General features: G+C 35.0%; 1 protein-coding gene and 1 long non-coding RNA gene across 4 annotated transcripts in view; one reads left to right on the top strand and one right to left on the bottom strand.

Moving 5' to 3' along the window:
- Positions 1-27,047, bottom strand: part of ROCK1 (Rho associated coiled-coil containing protein kinase 1) — a 169,406-nt gene that overhangs the window by 23,201 nt on the left and 119,158 nt on the right. For both annotated transcript variants that reach the window (XM_077778069.1, XM_077778068.1), the window contains exons 17-25: positions 25,649-25,755; positions 24,083-24,233; positions 19,916-20,076; positions 18,135-18,319; positions 16,511-16,580; positions 13,003-13,097; positions 6,711-6,876; positions 5,375-5,468; positions 4,837-4,925 (exon numbers count right to left, since the gene is read on the bottom strand). In XM_077778069.1, the coding sequence (XP_077634195.1) occupies positions 4,837-4,925; positions 5,375-5,468; positions 6,711-6,876; positions 13,003-13,097; positions 16,511-16,580; positions 18,135-18,319; positions 19,916-20,076; positions 24,083-24,233; positions 25,649-25,755 (1,118 nt within the window). The remainder of the gene's footprint in view (positions 1-4,836; positions 4,926-5,374; positions 5,469-6,710; positions 6,877-13,002; positions 13,098-16,510; positions 16,581-18,134; positions 18,320-19,915; positions 20,077-24,082; positions 24,234-25,648; positions 25,756-27,047) is intronic.
- LOC144243049 (uncharacterized) lies at positions 25,429-26,795 on the top strand. Of its 2 annotated transcripts, none has more exons than XR_013338523.1 (3): positions 25,429-25,542; positions 25,709-25,828; positions 26,561-26,795. It is a non-coding gene; the product is annotated as an uncharacterized LOC144243049 (long non-coding RNA). The 2 variants fall into 2 exon arrangements; XR_013338522.1 differs by having other exon boundaries at positions 26,565-26,795.

Genomic DNA, 27,047 nt, shown 5'->3' on the forward strand with positions numbered 1-27,047 from the left:
TGGCAGAAAATCTTCAATGTGATGAACAGAAAAAATATGCAGCCAAGAATCCTCTATCCAGCAAGCCTGTCATTCAGAATAGAAGGAAAGATAAAAGTCTTCCCAAATAAACAAAAATTGAAAGAATTCATCATCACTAAACCAGCCCTATAAGAAATCCTGAGAGGGACTCTATGAGGGAAATGTTGAACACAAGGTACCAGAGACACCACCACAAACATGAATCCTACAAAGAACACAATGACTCTAAACCCCAATTTTTCAATAATAACACTGAATGTAAATGGACTAAATGCTCCAATCAAAAGACACAGGGTAGCAGAATGGATAAAAAAAAACAAAATCCATCTATTAGCTGTCTACAAGAGACTCATTTTAGACCTGAGGACACCTTCAGATTGAAAGTAAAGGGATGGAGAAATATCTATCATGCTATTGGAAGTCAAAAGAAAGCTGGAGTAGCCATATTTATATTGGACAAACTGGACTTTAAAGTAAAGGCAGTAACAACATATGAAGAAGGGATTATATAATAATTACAGGGTCTATCCATCCGGAAGAGCTAACAATTATAAAAGTCTACACACCAAAATCCAGGAGGACCCAAATACATAAAACAATTAATCACAAATAGAAACAATCTTATGGATAAGAATGTGCTAATAGCAGGGGACTCTAATACTCCACTTACAGCAATGGATAGAACTAGACAGGAAAATACTAAGGAAACAATGGACCTGAACGACACACTGGACCAGATGGATTTTACAGATATATTTAGAACGCTACATCCTGAGGCCATGGAATTCACTTTCTTCTCAAGTGCACATAGCACATTCTCCAAGATAGATCACGTACTGGGATATAAAGCAGCTCTCAATATATATAAAAGAATTGAGATCACACCATCCACACTTTCAGATCACAATGGTATGAAACTTGAAATCAATCATAGGAAAAAGTCTGGAAAACCTCCAAAAACATAGAGGTTAAAGAACACCCTACTAAAGGATGAATGGGCAAAACAGGCAATTAGAAAAAAAATTAAAAAATAAATAGAAAGAAACGAAAATGAAAACACAACAATCCAAACTCTTTGGGATGCAACAAAGGCAGTCCTAAGAGGAAAGTACATTGCACTCCAGGCCTACTTCAAGAAACTAGAGAAAGTGCAAATACAAAATTTAACAGCACACCTAAAGGAACTAAAACCATAGCAGCAAGAGCACCCCAAACCTAGCAGAAGAAAAGATATAATAAAGATCAGGGCAGAAATAAACAATACAGAATCCAAAACAACAGTTGAACAGATCAATGAAACCAAGAGTTGGTTTTTGAAAAAATAAACAAAATTGATAAACCCCTAGCCAGGCTTCTCAAAAAGAAAAGAGAGCACATCCAAATAGAAAAAAATCATGAATGAAATGGATTTATTACAACCAATCCCCCAGAAATACAAGCAATTATGAAGGAATACTATGAAAAATTAGAAGGAATACTATGAAAAATTAGAAAAAATTAGAAAAATCTAGAAAAATACTAGAAGAAATGGACAAATTCCTAAACACACACGCACTACCAAAATTCAAACAGGAAGAGACAGAAAATCTGAACAGACCCATAACTAATGAAGAAATGGAATCAGTTATCAAAAATCTCTCAACAAATAAGAGCCCTGGGCCAAATAGGTTCCCTGGGGAATGCTACCAGACATTTAAAGCAGAGTTTATACTCATTCTTCTCAAGCTATTGCAAAAAATAGAAATCGAAGGACAACTTCCAGACTCTTTCTACAAAGCCAGCATCACTTTGATCCCCAAACCAGACAGAGACCCAGCAAAAAAAGAGAACTACAGGCCTATATCCTTGATGAATACAGATGCAGAAATCCTCAATAAGACACTTGCAAATCGAATTCAACGCCCATGAAAAGAATTACCCACCATGATCAAGTGGGATTCATTCCTGGGTTACAGGGCTGGTTCAATATTCGCAAATCAATCAATGTGATACATCACATTAACAAAAGAAAAGATAAAAACCATATGATCCTGTCGATAGATGCAGAAAAATCATTTGACAAAATACAGCATGCCTTCTTAATAAAGACCCTCGAGAAAGTCGGGATAGAAGGAACTTACTTAAACATNGGTTCCCTGGGGAATGCTACCAGACATTTAAAGCAGAGTTTATACTCATTCTTCTCAAGCTATTGCAAAAAATAGAAATCGAAGGACAACTTCCAGACTCTTTCTACAAAGCCAGCATCACTTTGATCCCCAAACCAGACAGAGACCCAGCAAAAAAAGAGAACTACAGGCCTATATCCTTGATGAATACAGATGCAGAAATCCTCAATAAGACACTTGCAAATCGAATTCAACGCCCATGAAAAGAATTACCCACCATGATCAAGTGGGATTCATTCCTGGGTTACAGGGCTGGTTCAATATTCGCAAATCAATCAATGTGATACATCACATTAACAAAAGAAAAGATAAAAACCATATGATCCTGTCGATAGATGCAGAAAAATCATTTGACAAAATACAGCATGCCTTCTTAATAAAGACCCTCGAGAAAGTCGGGATAGAAGGAACTTACTTAAACATCATAAAAGCCATTTATGAGAAGCCCACAGCTAATACCATCCTCAGTGGGGAAAAACTGAGAGCTTTCCCCCTGAGATCAGGAACACGACAGGATGTCCACTCTCACCACTGTTGTTTAACATAGTGCTGGAAGTCCTAGCATCAGCAATCAGACAGCAAAAGGAAATCAAATGCATCAGAACTGGCAAAGAAGTCAAACGTTCACTTTTTGCAGATGACATGATACTCTACATAGAAAACCCAACAGACTCGACCAGAAGCCTACTAGAACTGATCCAAGAATTCAGCCAAGTTGCAGGGTACAAAATCAACATACAGAAATTGGTTGCATTTTTATACACCAATAGTGAAGCAACAGAAAGAAATAAACTGATCCCATTCACAATTGCACAAAAAAACATAAAGTACCTAGGAATAAACCTAACCAAAGATATAAGAGATCTGTATGATGAGAACTATAGAAAACTTATGAAGGAAATTGAAGAAGACACAAAGAATTGGAAAAACATTCCATGCTCATGGATTGGAATAAATATTGTTAAGATGTCAAACTACCCAAATCAATCTACACATTCAATGCAATCCCAATCAAAATTGCACCAGTATTCTTCTCAAAGCTAGAACAAACTATCCTAAAATTTGTATGGAACCACAAAAGACCCCAAATAGCCAAAGTAATACTGAAGAAGAAAACCAAAATGGGAGGTATCACCATCCCAGACTTTAGCCTCTAATACAAAGCTGTAATCATCCAGAGAGTATGGTATTGGCACAAAAACAGACACATAGACCAATGGAATAGAATAGAGAACTCAGAATGGGACCCACAAATGGATGGCCAATTAATCTTTGACAAAGCAGGAAAGAGTATACAATGGAAAAAAAGACAGCCACTCTAACGATGCTGGGAGGACTGGACAGCAATGTGGAAAACAATGAAACTAGATCACCTTCTTACACCATACACAAAAATAAACTCAAAATGGATGAAGGACCTGATTGTGAGACAAGAAACTATCAAAACCCTAGAGGAGAAAGCAGGAAACAACTTCCTTGACCTCAAACGCAGCAATTTCTTACTTGACACATTGTCAATGGCAAGTGATTCAGGAGCAAAAATGAACTACTGGGACCTCATCAAGATCAAAAGCTTCTGCACAGCAAAGGAAACAATCAATAAACTAATGGGCAACTGAATGAATGGGAAAAGATAGCCTAAAATGACATCAGATAAAGGGCTCGTACCCAAAATCTATAAGGAACTCACCAAACTCCATACCCAAAAAACAAATAATCCAGTGAAAAAATGGGGAGAAAACATGAATAGAAACTTCTCCAAAGAGGACATGCAGATGGCCAACGGACACATGAAATGATGCTCAGCGTCCCTCATCATCAGGGAAATACAAATCAAAACCATACTGAGATACCACCTCTCACCGGTCATAGTGGCTAAAATGAACAAATCAGAGGACTCTGATGCTGGTGAGGATGTGGAGAAACGGGCACCCTCCTACACTGTTGGTGGGAATGTAAACTGGTGCAGCCCGTCTGGAAAACAAGAGTGGAGGATCCTCAAAAAATTTAACTAAAGAATTTCCCTATGACCTAGCAAAAGCACCGCTAGGAATTTACCCAAGGGATACAGGAGTGTTGATGCATAGGGGCACATGTACCCCAATGTTCATAGCAGCACTTTCAACAATAGTCATATCATGGAAAGAGCCTAAGTGTCCATGATGAATGGATCAAGAAGATGTGGTTGTCTATAAAATGGGATACTACATGGCAAACAGAAAGAAGGTAAAATTTGGCTATTTGTAGCAATATGGAAGGAACTTGAGGGTGTTATGCTGAGCAAAATAAGTCAGGCAGAGAAGGACAGATACCATATGTTTTCACTTATAAGTGGAACAGGAGAAACTTAACAGAGGACCATGGGGGAGAATAAGGGGAAAAAATAGTTGGGGAGAGGGAGGGAGGCAAACCATGAGAGACTCCTGAATACTGAGAACTGAGGGCTGATGGGGGTGGGGATGAGGGGAAGGGGGGGTGATGGGCATGGAAGAGGGCACTTGTTGGGATGAGCACTGGGTGTTATATGGAAACCAACTTGAATAAACTATGAAAGAAAAAAAAAGAAAAAGTTCACAAAGAGCAAATATTAGCTTCTGAATATATGATACTCAAATACATACATATAGAAAAGCCTGAGAATGTATACCTGTGTTTTAAGGGTTCTTTCTGTACTGATATTCTTTTCATAGGCAGCCTTAAGATTATTGATCTCTTCCTCTTTCTTCAGCTTATATTCTGTTAACAAATTATAAAGTGTTATTATAGGACATTAAATTTCTGCATTCAAAATTAATAATGTTCTTAATTATGCAAGTTAGTATACACATTATAACTTTTAGTAAATTCATTAAGATAATTCTTTTTTGTTCAGTTTTACTGAGGTATAATTGACAAATAAATTTGTAAGATATACAAGTAATACAATATGATGATTTGATACATGTAAACATTGTGACAGGATTCTTCCATCAAGTTAATTAACACATCCATTACCTCATATTTTTAACATTTTCTGAGATGAGAACATTTAATTTCTACTAAGATAATTCTTAAGGCTATAAAAGCCACTTTAACATATGAAAACAAATATTTCAAAAACCTAATACACAATATAAAGAGCTAAAGATTTACCTGTGAACTTGATTAGATATTAAAATTAAAACAAAACAAAAAACCTTACATACCTTCCTCTGTCCTCCTCATGTTATCAGTTAGTTCTTCATTTTCTTTTCTTAATAATTCATTTTCTTTGGTTAGCATGCTGTTTGTTTCTTCAAGCTTAATAAAACACACAAAAGTTTAAGCTACATTCACTTTGCTAGTCTCTTATTTAAAACAGTAACCTTAAAAAAAATACTTCACATTCTCCATAGATGAAGACAGGTCAGATGTTGCTTTATTATGAAAATGTCTGGTTTCCAAAGGTTTAACATATGCTGATATAATGAAATTCAAAATATTTTAAAACAACTGTTAGCTTCTAAAAATTATTTCAGCGTGCGTGCGTGTGTGCGCGCGCGCGTGTGTGTGTGTGTGTAAGGAAGAAAAAAATGTAATGGAAGGAGAACTAGACTACAAACTTGGGAAAGTTAAATTTAGTTTTCTAGCTATGTGACTCTTAGCAACTCACACGTTTTTGGGCCTCAATTCCTTCATCTGAATAATGCTGATGAAAATGACAATTAAAAACATTTTACTTTCAGTAATGTGCTACTCATTCACCATTCTATGTATATTATTTCACTTAACATTCTTAAGAATCTTGTGGAATAGGTATTATTTCTACTTTTTTTTTTTTAAAGTAAACTCTATGCCCAACGTGGGGCCTGAACTCACAACCCTGAGATCAAGAGTTGCATGCTCTACTGATTGAGCCAGGCATGTGCCCCAGTATTATTTCTATTTTATTGATGAAGACTCATATAGGTGAAGAATCTGAGACTTAGAAAAGTTAAAGGAAATTGCCAAGATCATGTAATTTCTTCAAGGTAAAGCTAAGACTCAAACCCAGACTACTTACACCAGAGCACTTGATGGTAACTTCAAAAGAAGAAAAATGTAACTCTTTCCCTTTCATTCCCATGATCTATATAGATAATAGTGTAAATTTGGGAATAGTTAATTATATTACTGGTTTTCTATAATTAATTTGTAAATATCCAAAGAATTTCTCATCCTGAAATAGTTTCTCTGAACTTTACAGAATTCTGGCCATAAAATTAGTTGTATATTGAGATATCAACAAATAAATTTAAGCTAAGCATTTTCATACATAGAATATATTAAGATCAACATCCAGAAAGAGAAAGCAATACATTATACTGAATAAGAATCTCAGTCATTAACGATGGTTTTGGATTATATAAACTGTTTTATACACAAGTACAGACTAACCATTGTGTATAAGTAAAGTCAAAGTAAATGCACATGCACACATATTCACCTCACCCTAACAGCTTAGGATATGACCTATTTTTATTTAATTTTAGTCATAAACCTTGCCAGAAAAACCACACTTACCCGGCTAACCGTGTGATCTTTATCTGTAATCTCTTGTCTATTTCTTGAGGCAGCTTTCTTGCTTTCTTGGGTCAATTCAAAATACTGTTCTTCCAGAAGCCCTCGAGCCAACTGCTCAGACTCAGCTTTTGTTTCTGCTAAATCCAACTGAGTAGCAAGAGTTTCTCTGCAACAGATTTATAAGAGAAATGGATATAAAGAAATTCATTTATTCTTCCAAATTAATGATATGCTTAAAAAGACAAGTATACTTAAACAATAATTATTTATTGCTTAAATAAAATCCATTATTTGAATCCACTTAAAAAGGTCTATATAAATAATAAATTTAACCTCTCAGACTTTGAAAAACTATAAAAATAAAGAACTCTTTAATTGTGTACTTGCTGTTGTGCTTAACTAAGAAAAGTTAATAAAGCAATGGCAAATCATCTACTTTTGAAAAGGGACTTGTTGTGGATTAGAATGGAAGATAGCCTGGTGCAGGGGAAAAATAATAGGCTTGTAAACCAGGAGGCCAGACCTAGATCCTTATCCCTAATTCTATCACTAACTAATTGGGTAAGGAAACTGGGCAAATTTCTTATATTTCCTAAAACTCAATTTAATCAGATCTGTAAAATTAGAGTTAAACTAAATGATTTTTGAGGTCCCTTCTAGTTCTGAAATTTAATGAGATTATAAAGACTTATAAATAGATATGTAAACCACTGTAAATTATTCTAGGAATGCTCCTTGGAAATAACACTTTAAACCTTTTTTGGAATTGACATTCAGACCAGGACCAAATCACTCCTGTTTGCTTGCTTCTCCTGAAGAACTACTCAATAAGCTATCTTGGTCATAACTGTAACCCTCTCCCCCATACATAATACGTGCTCAATAAATGTTTGAATGAATGACTTCCACCTATTTTTTCATAAAGGAATAATATAAATAAAATTTTCTGTCTCAAGCCTCTCTCAAGAGGGAGACATATACTAACTACAGGAAAAAAGTATTCATTCATTTGTCTAACAAACATTTAACTAAATAGTTACTATGTGCTAGACATGGTTGTACTAATTAAGACATACAGTAGTAACCAATAAAACATAAAGTAGTAAAGTCTCTGCCCTCAGGAAGCATACATTAGTGTGGTAAATCAGGCAATTTTAAAAAATGAGCAAGTCATATACAGTATGCCATAGAGAACACAATAAAACAAAAAAGGTAGAAGAGGCTGTGAATGTGGTATTTTATATAGGGTGATCAAGGGGGCGTCTCTGCTAAGACATGTAAGAAGCGATAAGAAGGAAGGGAGTGAACTATGCGTACATGAAAAGTGATAAGGTGGAAAAAACATCTAATAAGAAATGCCCGAAGTTTGGCCTGAAAGAAGCTAATGTGAGCAAAGTGAGAGATCAAGGAAAGTTGTGAGAAATGTGTTAAGAGAAGCTGGGAGAGACAATAGATCTTGTAAGGCTTTCTAAGATAGTATAGGGAACTTTGGTTTTACTCGAGTATTCTGTTTTTAAAAGATCATTCCGGCTGCTGTATTAAGATCAGAGTGTAGGGGGACAATGGCAGAAAGGATATTAATTAGGAGGCTACTGAAATTATCAAGATTGGAGATGGTCTGGATCAGGCTGGTAAATGGTACAAGTCATGAGAACTGATTAGAATCTGGATATGCTTTTAAATTATAGCTAGGAAGACTTATTATTAATGGGTTGCATGTAGAATATAAGAAAAAAATCTAGGATAACTTCAGGTTTTTTATTTAAACAACTGGAAATAACAGAATTGCTAATACAAAAATAAGTAATACAGGGAGGAGCAAGTTGGCAAAGTAAAGGAATTAAGAATTTTTTCTGGACATGTTACCAATGAGATGCTTATTAAACACTCAAGTGGAGATGTCAAATAGATGGCTGGAATGCAGGGGAGAATGTGCTTACACACTGATGCTATTTAAAGCCATGAGACTGGATGAGAACGAGGAGGAAGTGATCCCTTGGGCCCTCCAAACTTTAAAGGTCTCAGAGAGGGGAAGGGACAAAGGAGCAAAGGAGGTTAAGAGTAGCCAGTTCAATAACAAAAATACCATGTGGTGGTCACAGAAGCCAAATGAAGAAAGTTCATCAAAAGAGTAATGGACTATGTCAACTGCTACTGTTAAATGAGATAAGGGCTGAGAATGGACTATTGTCTTTAACTGTTAGGAAGCCACCAGTGACCTTGAGAAGCGTTGTTTTGATAGAGTGATGAATGCAAAAGTCTGATTAAAATGAGCTGGAGAAAGAGAGAAGAGAACCTGAAGATAAATGGTATGTCGCTTTTCTTTCTCTTTTTTAAAGTTTTATTTATTTTGAGAGAGAAAGCATGAGCAGGGGAGGAGCAGAGAGCGAGAGAGAACCGTAAGCAGGCTCTGTGCTGTGAGATTCGTGAGATCATGACTCACTGAGGTGAAATCAAGAATCCAATGCTTAATTGACTGAGTCACCCAGGTGCCCAGGCATGTCACTTTTTAAAAAAATATATGTATGTATGTATCTATCTATCTATCTAACCTGAAAAATACTTATTTCTGAGAGAGAGAAACAGCGGTGGAGGGGTAAAAAAATGGAGGACAGAGATCTGAAGCAGGCTCCGTGCTGACAGCAGAGAGCCCCATGCAGAGTTTGAACTCACAAATGGTGAGATCATGACCTGAACCTGAAGTAGGATGCTCAACTGACTAAAGTTACCCAAGCGCCCCTGGTTTGTCGCTTTTCAAAGAAGTTTGACACAAAAGGAAGCAGAAAAGTATGATGTTAGGTGGAAGTGAATATGTGCTTAAAAGATGGTTATTTTTTAGAGACGTTTACCTGTATGCAATGAAAATGACTACAGAAAGGAAGAAACTGTTGTAGGAAAGGTAAAGATTACTGGAGTCATGTTCTTAAGTAGGCAGAAAGGGATGGGATCAAGGGGCTGACTTAGTTAAAAGTATATTTTTATAAGATTATAAGCAGGAACTTTGTTCTTGTTTACTGCTGTATTCCAAATGCCCAGAAAGGTCTCTGGCCCATAGAAAGTGGTTAGAAATTTTGTTTCAATCAATGAATAGGGGTGTAACTTTTGCCATTCTGATTTTCTTCCTATGCATTTAAATACGCTCAAATTTCTGCTATCTTTAAAAAGAAATGGCTCTCTTTCACCTTCTCCTCCAGCTAGTGCTCTATCTTTATCTCCTTACCTTAGCAGCCACGTTTCTTAAATTAAATTAAATAAGGGGTTACAATTTATTACCTTAGAGGGTCAAATGAGTCCACATAAGTGTTCCTCTATCTCCCTCCAGCCATACGCAATTAAATCTGGGCCAAAATTTTACATAAAAATTCAGATTTCTGGCTTCTCTTGAAAAACAAGATCTTGAAATACTCGATCAGTGCTACCATGTGACTGCAAGTAGTTAGAACTGATATGAACTCCTCAGTTTATTATAATATTCACAACTCACACAATGAGCTAGTACCCAACTAGCTTCAAATCTTACATGTATGGTACCATAGGTTCATGAGTTTATAAACTCTGATATATAAAATCACCTTAACAAATCTCATCTCTCTCCGCTTCAGTATACAATGAATGTCAAATCAGCTTCAAGTCCTTATATTTTCTCTGAGCTCTGAAGCAATAAACCCCAGTGCTTGGTATCCATTCTTTGATTATCTCATAGGCATCTCAAACTCAATAGTCTGAAATGGAAATAATCTCATCTCCCCTCATTTCACAAACTTGGCATTCTTTAATTCAGGGATTAGTGCTATCATCAACCCAATGCCCTGGTCAGACACTTGAGAACCCATCTGAAATTTACCCAATGATTATCCCCATATTCCCATATCTACAAGTCCTATTGCCTCTACTTCTATTTTCCCCATGTATTTGCCTTCCCTTTATTGTCAACTTCCACTAAAATTTTACATCTAGGAGTACCTAGGTGGTTCAGTCAGTCAAGTGTCCGACTCCTGACTTCCGCTCAGGTTTGTGAGATTGAGCCCCACGCTGGACTCCGCACTTCTCTCTCTTCTTCTCTTTCTGCCCCTCCCCTGATCTCTCTCTCTTTCTCTCTCTCTCACACACACACTCTCTCTCTCTCTCAAAATAAACAAACATTAAGAAGTTTTACATCTAGATTTTCCAATGGCTACATAATTCAACTTCCTGTATCCACTAGTTTTGCCTCACTCCAATCCATTCTCCACTCTAAAGAGTGCATCTTTCTTGGGGCGCCTGGGTGGCTTAGTCGGTTAAATGTCCGATTTTCGCTTGGGTCATGATCTCGCGGTTCATGGGTTTGGGCCCCGCGTCGGGCTCTGTGCTGACTGCCAGCTCAGAGCCTGGAGCCTGTTTCAGTCTGTGACTCCCTCTCTCTCTGACCCTCCCCTGCTCACACTGTCTCTCTCTCTCTCTCTCCTAGAAATAAATAAAAAAACATTAATAAAAAAAAAAAGTGCACCTTTCTAAAACACCACCTTGTCAATTCCTAGCAATTTGTCATAGATATCTACCTTAATTATATCTCCCTCCTGACTAGATTCTGAAATACTTGAGGGTAAGAACCATAACTTACTAATAGTACTTAGCACAGTATTGGTGATCAATGTTTCTCTTAAATAGATCCAACAAGAGCATATATCAACCCTATGAAACAATATAGTATGTAGTAGACTGGGTACACCCTTCATAGTGAATGCACACAACCTGGGATTGCACAGTACACTGTAGATATCATACAAATGATAGGGAATAGATTATATAATAGGGGTCTACCACTGTCTCAGAGATTAAACAGGAAAAAATGTACCTTTTCTCCTACCTTAGATTCCACTAAATATATTAAAGATCTAAGCACTGAGTGTCCATGGTTGCTAACAACACAAGAAGGCAAGGGACAGTATACAAGTTTATATACAAGACAGTACAAGGTTATATATAAGGTAGTCTTCACCCCCTCTATCAATCAGATTTGAATATAACTAAGACTCCAGATTAGGAATGTCCAGTAAATCTTTCTATGAGGATAGAAATGTTCTTGGGGCACGTGGGTGGCTCAGTTGGTTAAGCCTCAGACTTCGGCTCAGGTCAAGATCTCATGGTTTGTGAATTTGAGCCCTGCATCAGGCTCTGGGCTGACAGCTCAGAGCCTGAAGCCTACTTTGGATTCTCTGTCTCCCTCCCTTTCTGCCTCTCTCCCACTCGTACTCTCTTTCCCAAAAATAAATAAACATTAAAAAAATAAAAAAATAAAATGTTCTATATACCCATGCTATCCAATATTGTAGATGGTAGAGTCACATGTAACTGTTGAGCACCTGAAATGTGGCTAGTAGACCTGAGAAACTAAAATTTAAACTTCACTTAAATAAATTAAAGCTTAAATTTAAATGGCTATATAAGACTAGAGGCTACCATATTGGACAGTGCAGCTCTAGATTTAACCAGAAGCACGAAGGAGGACAAAAATGTTCAACTAACTGTGGAAATAGAAGCAATAAAATCACAACTGAGGAAAATATACAGGAAAAATGATTTAGTTCCTTCAACAAATAAGTGTCAGGATAGTGATTACCCTAGTGGTGGGCAGGAAGAAGGCATAATGAAGAGGGGGAATACAGTGGGCTTCTAAAGTGGATAGCAAGGTTCTGTCTCTTTCGTGGGTGATAATTATAATGATATTTGTCACATAATTCATAAAATTGTACATGTTTTAATGATGTATTTATTTTTCAATAATAAAATGGTCAGACTTTTACAATTTCTATATGGAAAGAAAATATAAAAATGTCAGAAAACTGGTTCTAGTGTCTGTTCCACCTAGCTCTGAAAAGTTGTTACACTCAAATAGCGTTAGGTCTTCTCCTTCTAAGGTCCTAAGCACACATGCACACGTGGAACTTAAATGCCTAAGAATACTAAGAGGAAGACCCTAAATACCTGTATCTAGCATAAAATAATGATGTGCAAATACAACATGAACTATTTATATACAAATAGATGTTTAAAGATTGAGAGACCCTTGAAAACAATTTACTGTCATAGTTTAGTGAATCTCTACCCAACTGCCATAGTATTAACATATTAAATTATTTTTTCACCATAAAGGGAAATTTTAGCTTAAATTTAGTTTGATTTGTTCTGAATTTGCCCAATGGGATTTGCTATACCATTTCCATCAGAATAAAAGCACATCTACTCTATATCTTTAAACGTAAGAATGCTATGATATAGTAGTGACTCTTATTCTAAATAAAAATGGACATACTTTTCATTTTGTAGTTCCTGTAATTTCTTTAAATTTTCTCTGTTTTTTTCTTCAATTTCTTCCTTAAGTTCCTTTACCTGGGTTTTATAAAGTGTCTGCAAAACAAGTGATTAGAAGAAATAAGTGTTTATGAGGAGTTTGGTAGTTTCTTATAAAGTTAAACAACATATGACCCAACAATTCCACTCCCAAGTATTTACCCAAGACAAATCTAAGTATATATCTGTAAAAAATCTTACAAGTGAATTTTCATTGCAGCTTTATTCCAAATTGTAAGCCACCAGAGAGGTTCATCAACAGATGAATTTTAAAAATTGTGGAGTATCCATACTGAGCAATAAAAAGGAATGACTACTGATACAAACAACATGATAAACCTAAAAAATATTTTGCGGAAAGAAACTAGGTGCTAAAAAGTATATATTGCATGGTTCCATGTACATGCAACCTCAGAACAGGTGAAAATAATCAATAGTAACAGAGAGCAAATCAGTGGTTACCTGCAGATAGAGGTAAGTGGGGAAGATTGACTGCAAAAGGTCACTGGGAATTTATGGTGAAGGAAAACTTTTATATGTTGATTGTGGTGGTAGTCACCCAGCATGCACATTTGTCCAGACTTACCAACACATACACTTATAATGGTTACACTGAAGTATACAGAAATTATATCTCAAAAACATCAAAAGTTATATTGATTTGGGGAAACATTAGAAAGAAACTTAGCAAGCATTGCTCATTAAAAAGATCAATTCTTGAAGTGAATAATGCTAGAGAAACCACTTCTCTTTTGGTGGGTGGGATCGAGTGGATGATTGAGAGATGTACATAAAATACCTACAAACAAGATTTATCAAAATTCTGTAAACACAAATAATATATACTTATAAAACATGACTACTTACAAAATTCATTTGACTTTTGCCAATTTTATCAATAAATATTAAAAATTTTTTTTTTATTTTTGAGAGAGAGAGTGCACAAGCAGGGGAGGGGCAGAAAGAGAGGCGGGCAGAGGATCTGAAGCAGGCTCTGCTCAGAGAGCAGATAGCCCAACATGGGGCTTGAGACCCATGAACTGTGAGATTGTAACCTGAGCCAAAGGCAGACATTTTAACTGACTGAGCCATTCAGGCACCCTTCCCTCTATCAACAAATATTTAACAGATACAAGTGTTAGATCTATATTGTGTTAGGGTGCTATGGTTACAGAGTAAACTTCTAGTTCTGCAATCTTTTTTTAAACTATTCTTTTTAGTATAAAAGAAAAAAAAATAGTAAGCACCAGCAAACATCTGTGGAGAACTACTTTTACACTGTAAACTTAACTATCCTTCTAAGAAGTAGCACTTCTCTATGAGAAAAATATATTTCTTATCTATCCATCTGTCTGTCTGGGTGGGTACCTACCTACCTATCTATCTATCTATCTAGAGAGAGAGAGAGCAAGCTGGGGAGGGGCAGAGAGATAGAGGGAGACAGAGAATCCTAAACAGGCTCCTTGCTGTCAGTGCAGAACCAGATGTGGGCCTTGAACTCATGAACTACAAGATCATGACATGAACTGAAACCAAGAGTCAGATGCTTAACTGACTGAATCACCCAGGTACCCTAAAGATATATATATTTCAATGGGAATGTAAATAAAGGAGGAGTGACAGCTTGCTTTAGTTTCTAAGTGTTCACAATTTCTAAAAAGAAAGATTTCATTTTGCTTTTACAAATCAAAATTTTTATCTCTTGGACTTCAGATACTGAAATTTTTATGTATAATCAATGAAAGGATAAATAGAAAAATACTCTGATTTGAAAGACCAGATTAAAGATATCTGGTCATAATAGTTGATCAAATTTACTGATACTTAATCCAATCCTCACAAGCAACGATACAAATCAGAAAGAAGAGACAGCCTCAAGTTTTATATATTATTTATTATTTGTATATTATTATTTATATATCATTTTATACATGCAAATTCAAGAATCCATATGAATACCACAAGTCATCTGACATCCATACCAAAGTGTGGAGGCACCAGATGATTACTTTGTGAAAGTATATGGACAAAAAAAATGTGCATGATATCATAGCCTATTTTGCAGAAGTCAGTACTACACACTTTGATTAAGGTTAATTTCTACCCAGGGAAAGACTTTTCAATACTGATTCTTTTTTTTAAATTTAAAAACATATTTCAGTGATAGTCTAACAAGTAAAAAAATAGAAAGTTACCATGTTTAGTAGGAGATGAGCAGAGTACAGCATAAAGCTCTAAACATGGGAGAGTTCTGTAGAGCTCTAATGGTGTTCAGATTTATTAAAAAATGTTTTTCATTTATTTTTTTAAGTTTTTAATTTTTTAAAAACTGTTTTTATTTATTTCTGAGAAAGAGAGAGCATGAGCAGGGGAGGGTTAGAGAGAGAGGGAGATACAGAATCTGAAGCAGGCTCCAGGCTCTGAGCTGGCTGTCAGCAGAGCCCAACGTGGGGCTCGAACCCATGAACCGAGAGATCATGACCTGAGTCAAAGTCAGATGCTTAACTGACTGAGGCACCCAGGCGCCCCAATGTTTTTCATTTACAGTTTATTTATTTTAGAGAGAGAATGCTAGTGAGCATGAATGGGGGAGGGGCAGAGAGAAGGGAAAGAGAGAACCCCAAGCAAGTTCTATACTCTTTGCCAAGACTGACACAGGCTCAATCTCATGACAGATCATGATCTGAGCCAAAACCAAGAGTCAGAGGCTTAACCAACTGAGCCACCCAGGTGCACTGGTGTTCAGATTCTTTATTAATTAATAAATCATTATTTCCAATATTGTTCATTTGGTTTCTAGGGCATGTTCACCAGCATAGCTCAAACTCTCTAATTTAACTGCAATAAGACTTGTCAGAAAAGCAGCTGCCAGTAACCGTAATGGAGAAGCTAGGTAAATATTAAGTTGAAATGGTAGCATATAAACTTGGCAACCAAAAGAAACAAAACTGCAGAGCCTTCACTACCTTCACTAAAACCTCAAAGCATTAGCTATTAATGTTAATCAATGCCAGTAGTGAAAATTAACTTGGCCTGCAACAAATAAGAGTTAGAATGACTTCTATGGAGAAAAAAGCAAAATAGATGCATAAAGTGCATACAGAGAGCTAAAACAAACAAAAAATCTTTTGAACACAGTTATACCTGTAACTGTATGCAGTATACCTGCAAATGGAACATGCATACACGAATCACACATGAAAATACCCAAGTTTGCTACCAGGCAAACAAAACCCTTAACAAAGTCTTACACATAGCTTTAGTTCGATGGCAGTTTTAGAAATGTTTGAGAAAAATGGTCATTTCTTTATAACTTACAGAGAGCACGAACTCAGATTCAGAAATGAAATGCAGAGATGGGGGCACAAAAAGGGGGAGAAAAACGCTTCACGGTCATTTAAAAAAAAGTCACAGTTCACATTAAATACTAAATATCTTATTTTAAGCCAAGTGTTAAAAATGATTCTTACCGAGAAATACTGCTCAGCTTCAAGCTGATCTTGTAGCTCCCGCATCTGTCCTTCATTTCCTCTATACTGTCTTCAGGTAAAAGAGAAAATAGTAATGAATGCTATTTATACTATGCTTCATATTATTCTTTATTTATTAAAGTTGCTAAAAATAAAAAGGTTTACTAAAATGATCTTTGTTTTTAAACATCATAACTTCATTATATAGTATATTTTAATATTCATATTTGGTCAGGTCACACTATTTGGTTCTATTTTGCTCCTAACAAAACAATTACTATGCAAAGTAGAGGGAACTGTTTTTTGCTGAAGGTCACTTTCAGGAGAATATGAATTGTGAATTAATCAAAGTTGCAGAAACAAAAATGATATTTTATAAATTTTAATAGAGAAAAGCATTCTTAGGAATAAATTTTAAATGTCACATGTAGTATAAAAAGCAATTAAAAACAGGGCACATAAAAATATTTAATAATAAGAATATTATATATTCTATACATAATATATACATAAATTACCATACATTATAGCTAATAAAACATGGAGGTGGGGCTGGAAATAATAAACCAGGTAAAGAACAAGAAAGAAGGCAAGAACAGTAACTGACAAAGGAGGAGGAACACAGATAGGCATACTTACATAATACATGCATGAACACAATTCACATAGAAAGAGACAAGACAGAAACACAATGCAACCCTCAGTTACAGATTTTACAAGGATAAACAATTCCATATGGATCTGCTGGGTTCTCATTTTAGATAGTTACAGATTTCTATTTTCAGCATCTAAAAAGGCATATGGTTGATAAAAGGACATAATAAATGTCCAATGAATGCTTAGTGAAAGTTATTTTGAGAGAAGAAAACTGTAGATCACATAATGTGAAAATGAAGACTCTAAAAGGGGGAAAAGAGTTTCACTAGTATAAATCCAACAAAACAAAAACTGACAATTTTCTTCAAGGATTACTATGTTGTAAATGAAGCTGACAAATGAAGATATTATAACATTAAATCTAGAGGAAATAAAAACACATGATCTGGCATAAAATATACTAAATTTTTGAAGCATGTCTTTATATAAATTCTGAAAGCAATTAATGATAGCCTTGCATTATCTCTACTTCAAATAAGAGAACATATCACATTTCAGAGTAGAAGAAAAAAGGTACTTTGCATTCTGAGATGAACCAAAAGAACAAAACAAAACACAGGGTCATTACGTCTAATTCAAGTTTCTAAAATAAAAAAACACTGAACATTTCCCATGAGATATTGAATCCTTAATAATAAAAATTTATCCCTGAGTTTTATAATTCTACTGTGAAGAAACAGGACTTTTGGGGGCATGAAAATAATGAGAAAAGTAATTTTTCCCACCATAAATGGACTTACTATAAAGTCAGTAGCCTTGATAACCACCTTTTTCTCCCTTTAAAGATCTCTACTTTTTATTTAGTAAGGATCCCTTGCAAACCTTTGCAAGTAAATTCTTTTATTTCTAAATGCTTTTTTCCCTAAGTCTTCCTTTCACAAATTCCAAATATATTATTTCTACACACAGTATCAAACAACATTTGTAGGACACAAAAAAGAAACAAAAAAGTTTTTTTGAGACTTACTTTGTAAGCTGAGCTAACTCAAATTCTAATAATCTCTTTGCTTCCAATAAAGTATTTATTTCCTGTTTCATCTGTTTTTCTAGACATTTTAAATTGTCTGCTTCAAATGCTTGAGTCTTCAATTCATTCTGTAACAATACTCGCTTATTTGATTCCTGCTCCAGTTGCAGAGATAGATTCTTAACCTTTGAATAAGAAAAATAATTGCAGTCTTAAATCTCACTAATAATTTAGTAAACATTATTTGAAAGAATACCAATCAAATCTCAAGTGTGTTATGCTGCCTTATACAGAGAATATTAGTATTCTCTAAAGAGTCTCCATTGTTGAAACATTATTTATTACTACAGAACTTACTATTAAGTCAAATTAATTGCCAAATTTCAGATATGAGATCTTGGAGGAAAAATATCTGGTTTCTTTCTGCCCCAACATGTACAGAAATTCTGAATTAGAAAGTGGCTATAAAAGCCACTTTTGGAGGGACATAAAGGGTATTTAAATTTACCTTTTCTCATTCATGACTGTTTGTGCTCTGGTCTATAACCCTCTAAAGTTTAGTGAGGCCTTCCTTAACCCCTGGATGTGATTAGTCATAACACTCCTATAGCAGTCAGTTACTTCCTCTTTAAATATATGCCATACTTGTAATTTTGATCTTAATATCTGTCTTTCCTTTTGAGCTGAAATTTCCACAAAAGTCAAGAACATATTTATCTTATTCAGTAATCCAACTCTAGCAGAGCCAGGAACATAAAAGATACTCAAAAATTACATTTTGAAATGACTGAATATGATCTTCTAAATTTTCAAACTTTCTTCCTTCATGTTGGCTATAACAGGTATGCTATAAATCTCTGTTCTTTCTAGTTAATTCTATAGAACACTATCAGACTAACTTTATTTTCTGAAAGAGTATTTTCACCTATACCCTCCCACTTTAAGTTTAAATGACTATCAGTACTTTGGTCTCCAAGTTTCCCATGACTACTCATGTCTTTTCTTCTCTGGTCAGACCAAGTCCTTTTTTTGTCTTTCACTTACCTATCTTCATTCATTAACCATTATATTATCATCATGATTATTGATAACGTTCCCTCTCTCTATTAACTCTGGTTGCTCTCAAACTATTGCCTTTTGAGGTATTGCTCAATCTTTAAATAATGGTAATAATCTCATTCCTCCTATAAGAAGTCTTTCTGGATTTTTATGGTCTTCTTTCTCTCCCCCCTCTAACTTATATATGCAAACTGATTCCTACCAATTTAAGTTTAAGTGATTTCTAAAATACATGTAATAATCACAAGGATATAATGGCACTTTATCTTTTTATTTTTTGCTTTGTAAATGTGTACCGTGTGTTTTCTATCAATCTCAGCCAGTCAAGACCCTGTAGTTAACATTTTTCTTGAGATCTATGAGCAATTTCTCCTCTTTGGGATTACAGGATAACTTTATAATAAAGATTTTTTTGTTTTTGTGTTTTTAAAAAAGCAGATGGTCAATTTCTTCAGGAGAGGAGCTATGACACTTCTACAGAGTTGCACTGTCAGTATAAAATAGTATAGACCCTATGGTGTAACTGTTCAGTAATTATCTGTAGATAAAAATCCTAATAAGTAAGGATATAGTGGTGACTCTACAGTGGTGAACACATACACATACAGGTTATTTTATTCAAACCTCCTCCTTGTTGTTTAAATTATAGATGATAACTTTTCAGTTATAACTTATATTATTCCTTTTTTATAAGATCAACAAAATCAGTACTATTTTCTTACTTCATCCTCCATCCTTTCTTTATTTTCAGTCAAATGCTCAAGCTTCTGCTGAGACTGTTTCAGATCAACATCTAGCATTGAACACTGTTTTTCAATCTGAACAACTCTATTTTCAGCCTTCTCTCGAGCTTCTCTCTCTTCCTTCAGCTTTTTTTCCATTTCTGTGAGAAAAAAAATTACAGACATACATAGTTTAACTTGCATGGGCTCTATCAGAGAAACTGGTGCTAAAAATCCCTACTGTTCTTATCCTGGGATTCTAAAGGAGCTATTCATTATAGAAGTCCTAATGTTATCAGAATTATTTGCAATAATAGGACCTCTAAAGGAAGGGAGTTATAAATAAATAAAGTAATAGAAGAAAACCTTCTAAATCCAGCCCATGCCCAACGATATGAGAAATTATTCAGTGCCATTTCCAGGGCAGAAAGTGAAAATATAGCTAGAAAAAAAATGAAGTGACTAAAAAGAAAAATGGAGGTACCTCAGATAAAAGCAGAGAAATAAGCCTGTGGTTATTAATCTATACCTTGATGTTCCAGAAAAGCTTCAAGGGACTTAAGGCTGATAGGAATTCTAATTTATGCAATTCAGATAAACAAGATTCCTTGGTAGTATAGTAGCCACTTTAATTATTATCAGAAGAAAATAGTCTACAGTGAGGCTCCTTTTTTGAGATATGGTAACTAAAGGTCTGAGAAGTTAAATTTTCCGAGGTCCTGCAACTAGTAAGTTGCATGACATGACTCAAACTTAGTAAGTTTGCTTTTCGATTCTCAGAGATTGCCCTCTAGGTGACAAAATAGAAACCATTAGAATGGAACTTCCACATCCTTCCCTCCAAATCTACAAACTTAACCATACCTGTAATCATCACCTCTTAATTCCCATCTCTAATCAAACATAAATCCATCCACTTCTGTTCTGGACTTTGTTCCTTCAATTATTTCATCTCTTCCTTGCCTCAACAATTTCCTGCTCCCAAATGAATCATTCTCATCAACATAATAATCTCATTTATTATAATCTCCCTTCCTAAAATATCCTCTACCAATCTTACATTCCTCTTCAGTTACCATTCTATCTCTGTTCACAAACTTCTGAAAGAACTTCCTATGCTTACTGTCTCCAGTGCCTCATCTACTATGCATTTATCATTTTTCATTTTGAACTCCATCACTACCATTCCACTGAAACTGATTTGTATGATAACCAATGAGGTCCATTCTGTAAAAAATTCAGAAGACACACAATGTCTGGGTCTTCATCTTTACTGACCTTAACAGAATTCATTATATTGAATAACTTCCTCATTCTTTTCAATACTTTACTCTTTGAGTTCTAACACCATACTCTATTGGTATACCTGCAACCTCCTTTGACTATTCTTGGTTTCCTTTGTAACATTTCGAAAATGTTAGACTACCCAAGGGCTCCGCTCTGATTCCATTTCTTTTCTTCCTTATCTTCCCTTAGCAGGTTCTATATATGGCTGTATGTGTATAAATCCTGCTCTCCTCTGAGCCCCAGACATATATCAATTCACTATTTGACATCTCCACCTAGTCATCAAACACTCTTTGCAAAGTTAACATATCTAAAATAGACACCTTTATTTCCCTCCCATTCCAAACTGCTCCTATCCCAGTCATCTAAATACTGAAACATTATTAACATTCATCCATGTGTTAAAATTAAAAAGCAAAAACAAATTAAAAACAACAACAAAAAAGGAACCTTTCTTGATTCCTTTTCTTCCTCTTTCCATCCAATTTTACCACCAACTCTTGCACTCTGCATCTCCATTTCTTTCAAGTTCTACTACCACTAATCCCCCTACATACTATATAGCCTTCTAGCTAATCTCCCTTTTTAAACTGTTCTCTCTCTCAAAAGCACCTTCCACATAGCAGGAATGGTCTTATAAAAACATATATTACAATTCCAGCACAGCTCAAAGCACTACAATGGCTTCCTACTATTCTGAGAATAAGAGTATTGAACTTATCATCTCTTCTGCCTGGAACATATTTCCTCCTGCTCTTTAAATGGATGGTTCATTTTGACTCAAATATTATTAGTACAGAGAGGCTTTTCCTCAGAACTCCATCTAACATAGCAATACCTAGAAACTATCACACTGTATGTATTTTCTTCACATTAATGATTACAATCCATGCTGATTTTCATTTATTTGCTTTTTTTGATTATCTCTACCATCAGAAAATAATCTCTAAGGGGGAGGACTGTCTTATTCTGTGCTATATACTCCCAGGTGTGCCTGGCCTATAGTAGACAGTCAACAATTAATATATGTGAAAGAAATAAAAGTAGTTTAATACTGCTGAAGCATGAAGTACACATAAGAAAGTACAAAATAATAGACTATAAAGATGGGTGTCAACTCAAAGGTTCTTTACGTCCTGAGGAGTTTGACAGATACCTTGCGAACAATGAAAATCCACAAATGGATTTTAAGAAGAACTAGCACAGTAAAATTTAAATTTCAAAAGGATCACTCTGGCCTAAATGAGAACAATAGATAGATGAGCAGAACACCTGGTAGAGTAATAATTAAACAGATCAAGCAAACTGATGATGTCACCATGAACTAAAAGAGAAAAGGAAAGGCGGAATATATGGTATATATCATCTGGAACTAGAATTGCCGAATGATTTCCAGATTTCTGGCCTGGATGCCTGGATGCTGAATATCACCACCCTTAACCATAACAGTATTTCCCATTTATTGAAAGCCTTCTATGTACAGGTATTTTATATGCATTTTTTCATCTAATATCTTTTTAATAGTTACAGAGTAGGTAAGAGGCAAAACAGGTTTGTTTGATTCCAAGCATGGGCTCCTAAAAACTAAATAGCCATTAACTAGGGTCATGAGTATAAGAGATTAGAGCAGGCTCCAGGCTCTGAGCTGTCAGCACAGAGCTTGACACATGGCTTGAACTCCTAAATCACGAGATCATGACCTGAGGGTAAGTCAGACGCTTAACCGACTGAGTTACCCAGGCACCCCGCATGCTCACAAAACTTTATGTATGTATGTATGTATGTATGTATAATGGAAGAGACTTGCACATGTTCACAACAAGAAATGATTCAGTGGAGGAGAAAAGGTTAAGGATGAAGAAGAAAAAAAAGATAGTTAAGATGAGATAAGAAGAAACTAGATCTGAGTACAGCTAGCACACATAAGCCAAGCAAGAAGAGAATCAGTATCTTTTTAAAAATGTTTTTAATGTTTATTTTTGAGAGAGACAGAGTACGAGTGGGGGAGAGGCAAAGAGGAAGGGAAACACAGAATCCCAAATAGTCTCCAGGCTTTGAGCTGGCAGCACAGAGCTTCACACAGGGCTCAAACCCATGAACTGTGAGATCATGACCTGAGCCAAAGTCAGACACTTGGAACTGATTGAGCCAACCAACTCAGACACCTGAGGGTCAATATCTTCCAAGATGAGAGGAAAGAAAATGCAGATGGGTAAAGAAGTAGGATAGGTTGATTAAGTAAGAGAACAAGAGTTTGAGGAGTTCACACCTATGCTTTCATGGTTTTTTTTTGAAATAGGAGAAAAGCTCGCCTAAAAGTATAAGAAATGACATAGGAAGCTTGAGAACAGAAGTAAAACTCTGAGAGAAGGAAACAGTGAGTGATACACTAAAAAACTAACAGCTCACCTGAGGTTGGAGATAATGCACGGGCTAACCCCATTTGAAGAACTTATCAGACATGAAGAAGAGAACTTAGTTTGATCTAGGGTTGTGTTTAGAGTCATAGTAAAGTGAAAATACAAAGGAACTAGAAAATTGAGGGTACTAAGCAAGAAAGCAGATAAACTGACAATGATCTTCAGAATGAATCAGGAAGAAAATAAAAAGGCTAAAAAAACTGGGAGGAAAGAGAGATTCCATTGACAATGATAAAGAATGGAGGATAACAGAGTGAGGGAAATAGAAGGTGAAATTGTGACTTTAAAAAATGGAAGGTATCAAAAGAGCGAAAAGGGAAGATATTCTTTAACTGCATCACAATTTATAATTTTTAAGTGTTTATACTACTGTAAAATGTAATTTTCAACAAAATCAGGTTTTTCCGGTAGGCATTATTTAAAAACTACTCATGTAGAAAATATTAAAACTGACACTTACCACACATTGCAACAGACTTTGCCTCTTCAATAGACTGATGTTTGTCAGTTAAACGAGCTTTGGTTACTTTATGTTCATTTACCTCTTGTTCCAACCTTTGTTGTAATGATTTAAGCTTATAGTTTAAATCTATCTCTAAATTATTCTTTTCCTGCAAAATGAAAATGAGTTATATAATATACTATGCAAAAGACACATTATTAAATCTTACATTATTTAATATTCCACCAGAGACAATATATGAATCACATTGGTCTGAAGTGTGATATCATACTTAAATATTTTTATTTAAGACAATTTTATTTTTATACTTTCTTGTATATTTCACATTATCTATATGTCTTACTTTAAAAATCATAATAAGCCATATAATTAAAAGCAAAATATCACCCCCTCCTCCCCCCAGAAGGGTTTTGGTGGTAGTTATATTCAGTAGGGTTCACTGCTAGAATCAGAAATGAAGAGGACAATTTTTTAGTACATTAAAATATTTTTGCTGCCACTTAAAAAATATTAAACTCAGATTTAAAACTATATTAATTTACAGTTAAATTAAATGTATACCCAGATTTACATTGCCTTGACAAAAGGACAAGTCAAAGTGTATTCCATTTCTGTTTGGGTGCATCTTCTACTCTTCCTTCTTTCATATTACATCCACAGTTACACCAGGCTTAGACATACTACTCTGATTATCACAAAACATGTCCAAAGAAAAAGATAAGTGGTACATTTTCTGATCATTTATCTGAGGATCTAGTTAACCCACATTCATGGAGGAATTGAAAAAGTAGAAGTTAGATCTACATATTATCTATTTAATACTTTTCTTGGCAAAGTAAGGACAGAGGATAACCAATGACATTTTTTGACTGGTAAAAAAAACTACATGCAAGGGCCAATCACTTTATGCTGTTTTCTATTTTGCTAACTCTTACCAACAAAATGGAAAAAGCACACATGGTCTACCATATACTTATCCTTTGTTTTCCTTCTTCATAAGGCTAGTAAGATTTAGCATCATCTGACCCAAGTACAAAAAACATGGGGAAAAATATTCTACATGAAAAGATATTTCCAAACCAAAGTAATTTGTGATTATCAGATGATATCAAACATCTAAGATCCTTCAAGGTCAAAAACAAAAATAACACAATAAAAAGCCCTAAATAAGACACATATACACTCCCACAAAACCACCACTAATCATAAAAACATTGAGAAGTGTAAGTATATAGGTGTGGCTGGGTGGCTCGGTCAGTAAAAGGGTCAGATTCTTGATTTGGCTCAGATTATGATCTCACAGTCATGAGATCAAGCCCCACATTGGGCTCCTCATGGGTTGAAGCCTGGTTAAGATTCATTTTCTCTCTCTCTTCCACTTTCCCCCTCCTCTTTCTCCCTCTGCCCCTCTCCCTTGTTTATGTGCACAAGCACAGTCTCTCTGTCTCTCAAAAAAAGTAAGTATATAAACATTAGGAATGAATGCCATTTTATAAAACCACATTACAATATTTGGTAGCCAAGTATATATATCTCAAAATTGGTACATGTTAAATCATTTACCTTTTCTGAGTGATTAAGCATGTCTTGAGCTTCTTTTCTTTCTCCTTCCACTCTTTCAAGATTATGTTTGAGATGCTTCACCTCCTCTTGTAAAGATGTAATTCGAGCTATCAAGTAAGAAAAAAGTTCAAGTCACAAACCCATCAAAAGAAATGTCTATTTTTCAGCATGACCATTAAGGTAAAAACATTTTAAATTTTCTGATTAGGTAGAATTTATTAAATTATAAAGTATTAAAATTATAAATCCTTAAAATCATTAAATTACAAAATATTAAAATTTTTACTTACAATTTATTTAAGAATTTAAATATATATAATAACTACAATATATACTAGTAAATGTGTTACTGCTAATTGGAGACCATATAGTACATATTCCTAACTTCACAAACGGTCAAAGAGATGGAGCTTGAGCTTGATCCAGAAATCAGATCTGAGTCCTTATTTAGTGTTCTTTTTCACTGTGTTAAGAATAAGAATCTTTAGTTAATTAAAGCAAGTGTTTAAATTTTCTTTATGTGCCAGACATTTTGAAAAGTGTTTAATTACTCTTAAACTTAGTGAGGCTATACTCTAAAAATACGTTAGGCTTATAGGTTTTTAATGCTTACGTTAAGTATTCGGCAAACATACAACTTTAATACATAAACATAGAATCTAACATTAATGAATGTAATCATATTGTAAGAAAGAAGCTATTTTCTTATTTTGTGCTTCAAAGTAACCTAGAATTTGACATAGAAATGGATAAAGCATGCCAGAAGGACCAGGAACAATCCTGTACTTTTCAAAGTTCAACATTTAACTTACTGGACTTGCCAAAGACTTCAATAGACTCTATTGTCTCTGTATTTTAGTGTTTCTGAATTAGTCTTTTTTTTTTTTAATTTATTCTATTTTTTATTTTGAGATAGAGCACGTGCAAGCTCTATCTCAGAGGTAGAGGGGCAGAGAAAGAAGAGAGAGAATCCCAAGCAGGCCATGTACTGTCAGTGCAGAGTCTGAGGTAAGGCTCGAACCCACAAATGCTGATTTCGTGACCTGAGCTGAAATGAAGAGTTGGACGCTTAACTAACTAAGCCACCCAGGGGCTCCCTGAATTAGTTCTTTAATGAATAAATGAATATTAAATCTTTGGCACTGCACTTGATAATGCTTGTCTGTTGGGCTAGTTCTAGGATCCAGAGAGCAAAGAAACAAATTTCTTTACACACAAATTTACAGACAATACTGGCATTATGCTTATGTAGGAGGTATGTTTACATAGGAGAAAGAAACACCTGCCAGTTTCTTTCAAATGCCTGAGCAAAAAATACAAATTATGATGTGTGTGTTTATATGGACGGAAATAAAGGAAATATGGTGATATGATTAAATGTTGCAGTACTAGTAAAAAA

Source organism: Crocuta crocuta, unplaced genomic scaffold, assembly GCF_008692635.1.
Source record: "Crocuta crocuta isolate KB4526 unplaced genomic scaffold, BGI_CrCroc_1.0 scaffold26, whole genome shotgun sequence".
In the NCBI taxonomy this organism is placed as follows: domain Eukaryota; kingdom Metazoa; phylum Chordata; class Mammalia; order Carnivora; family Hyaenidae; genus Crocuta; species Crocuta crocuta.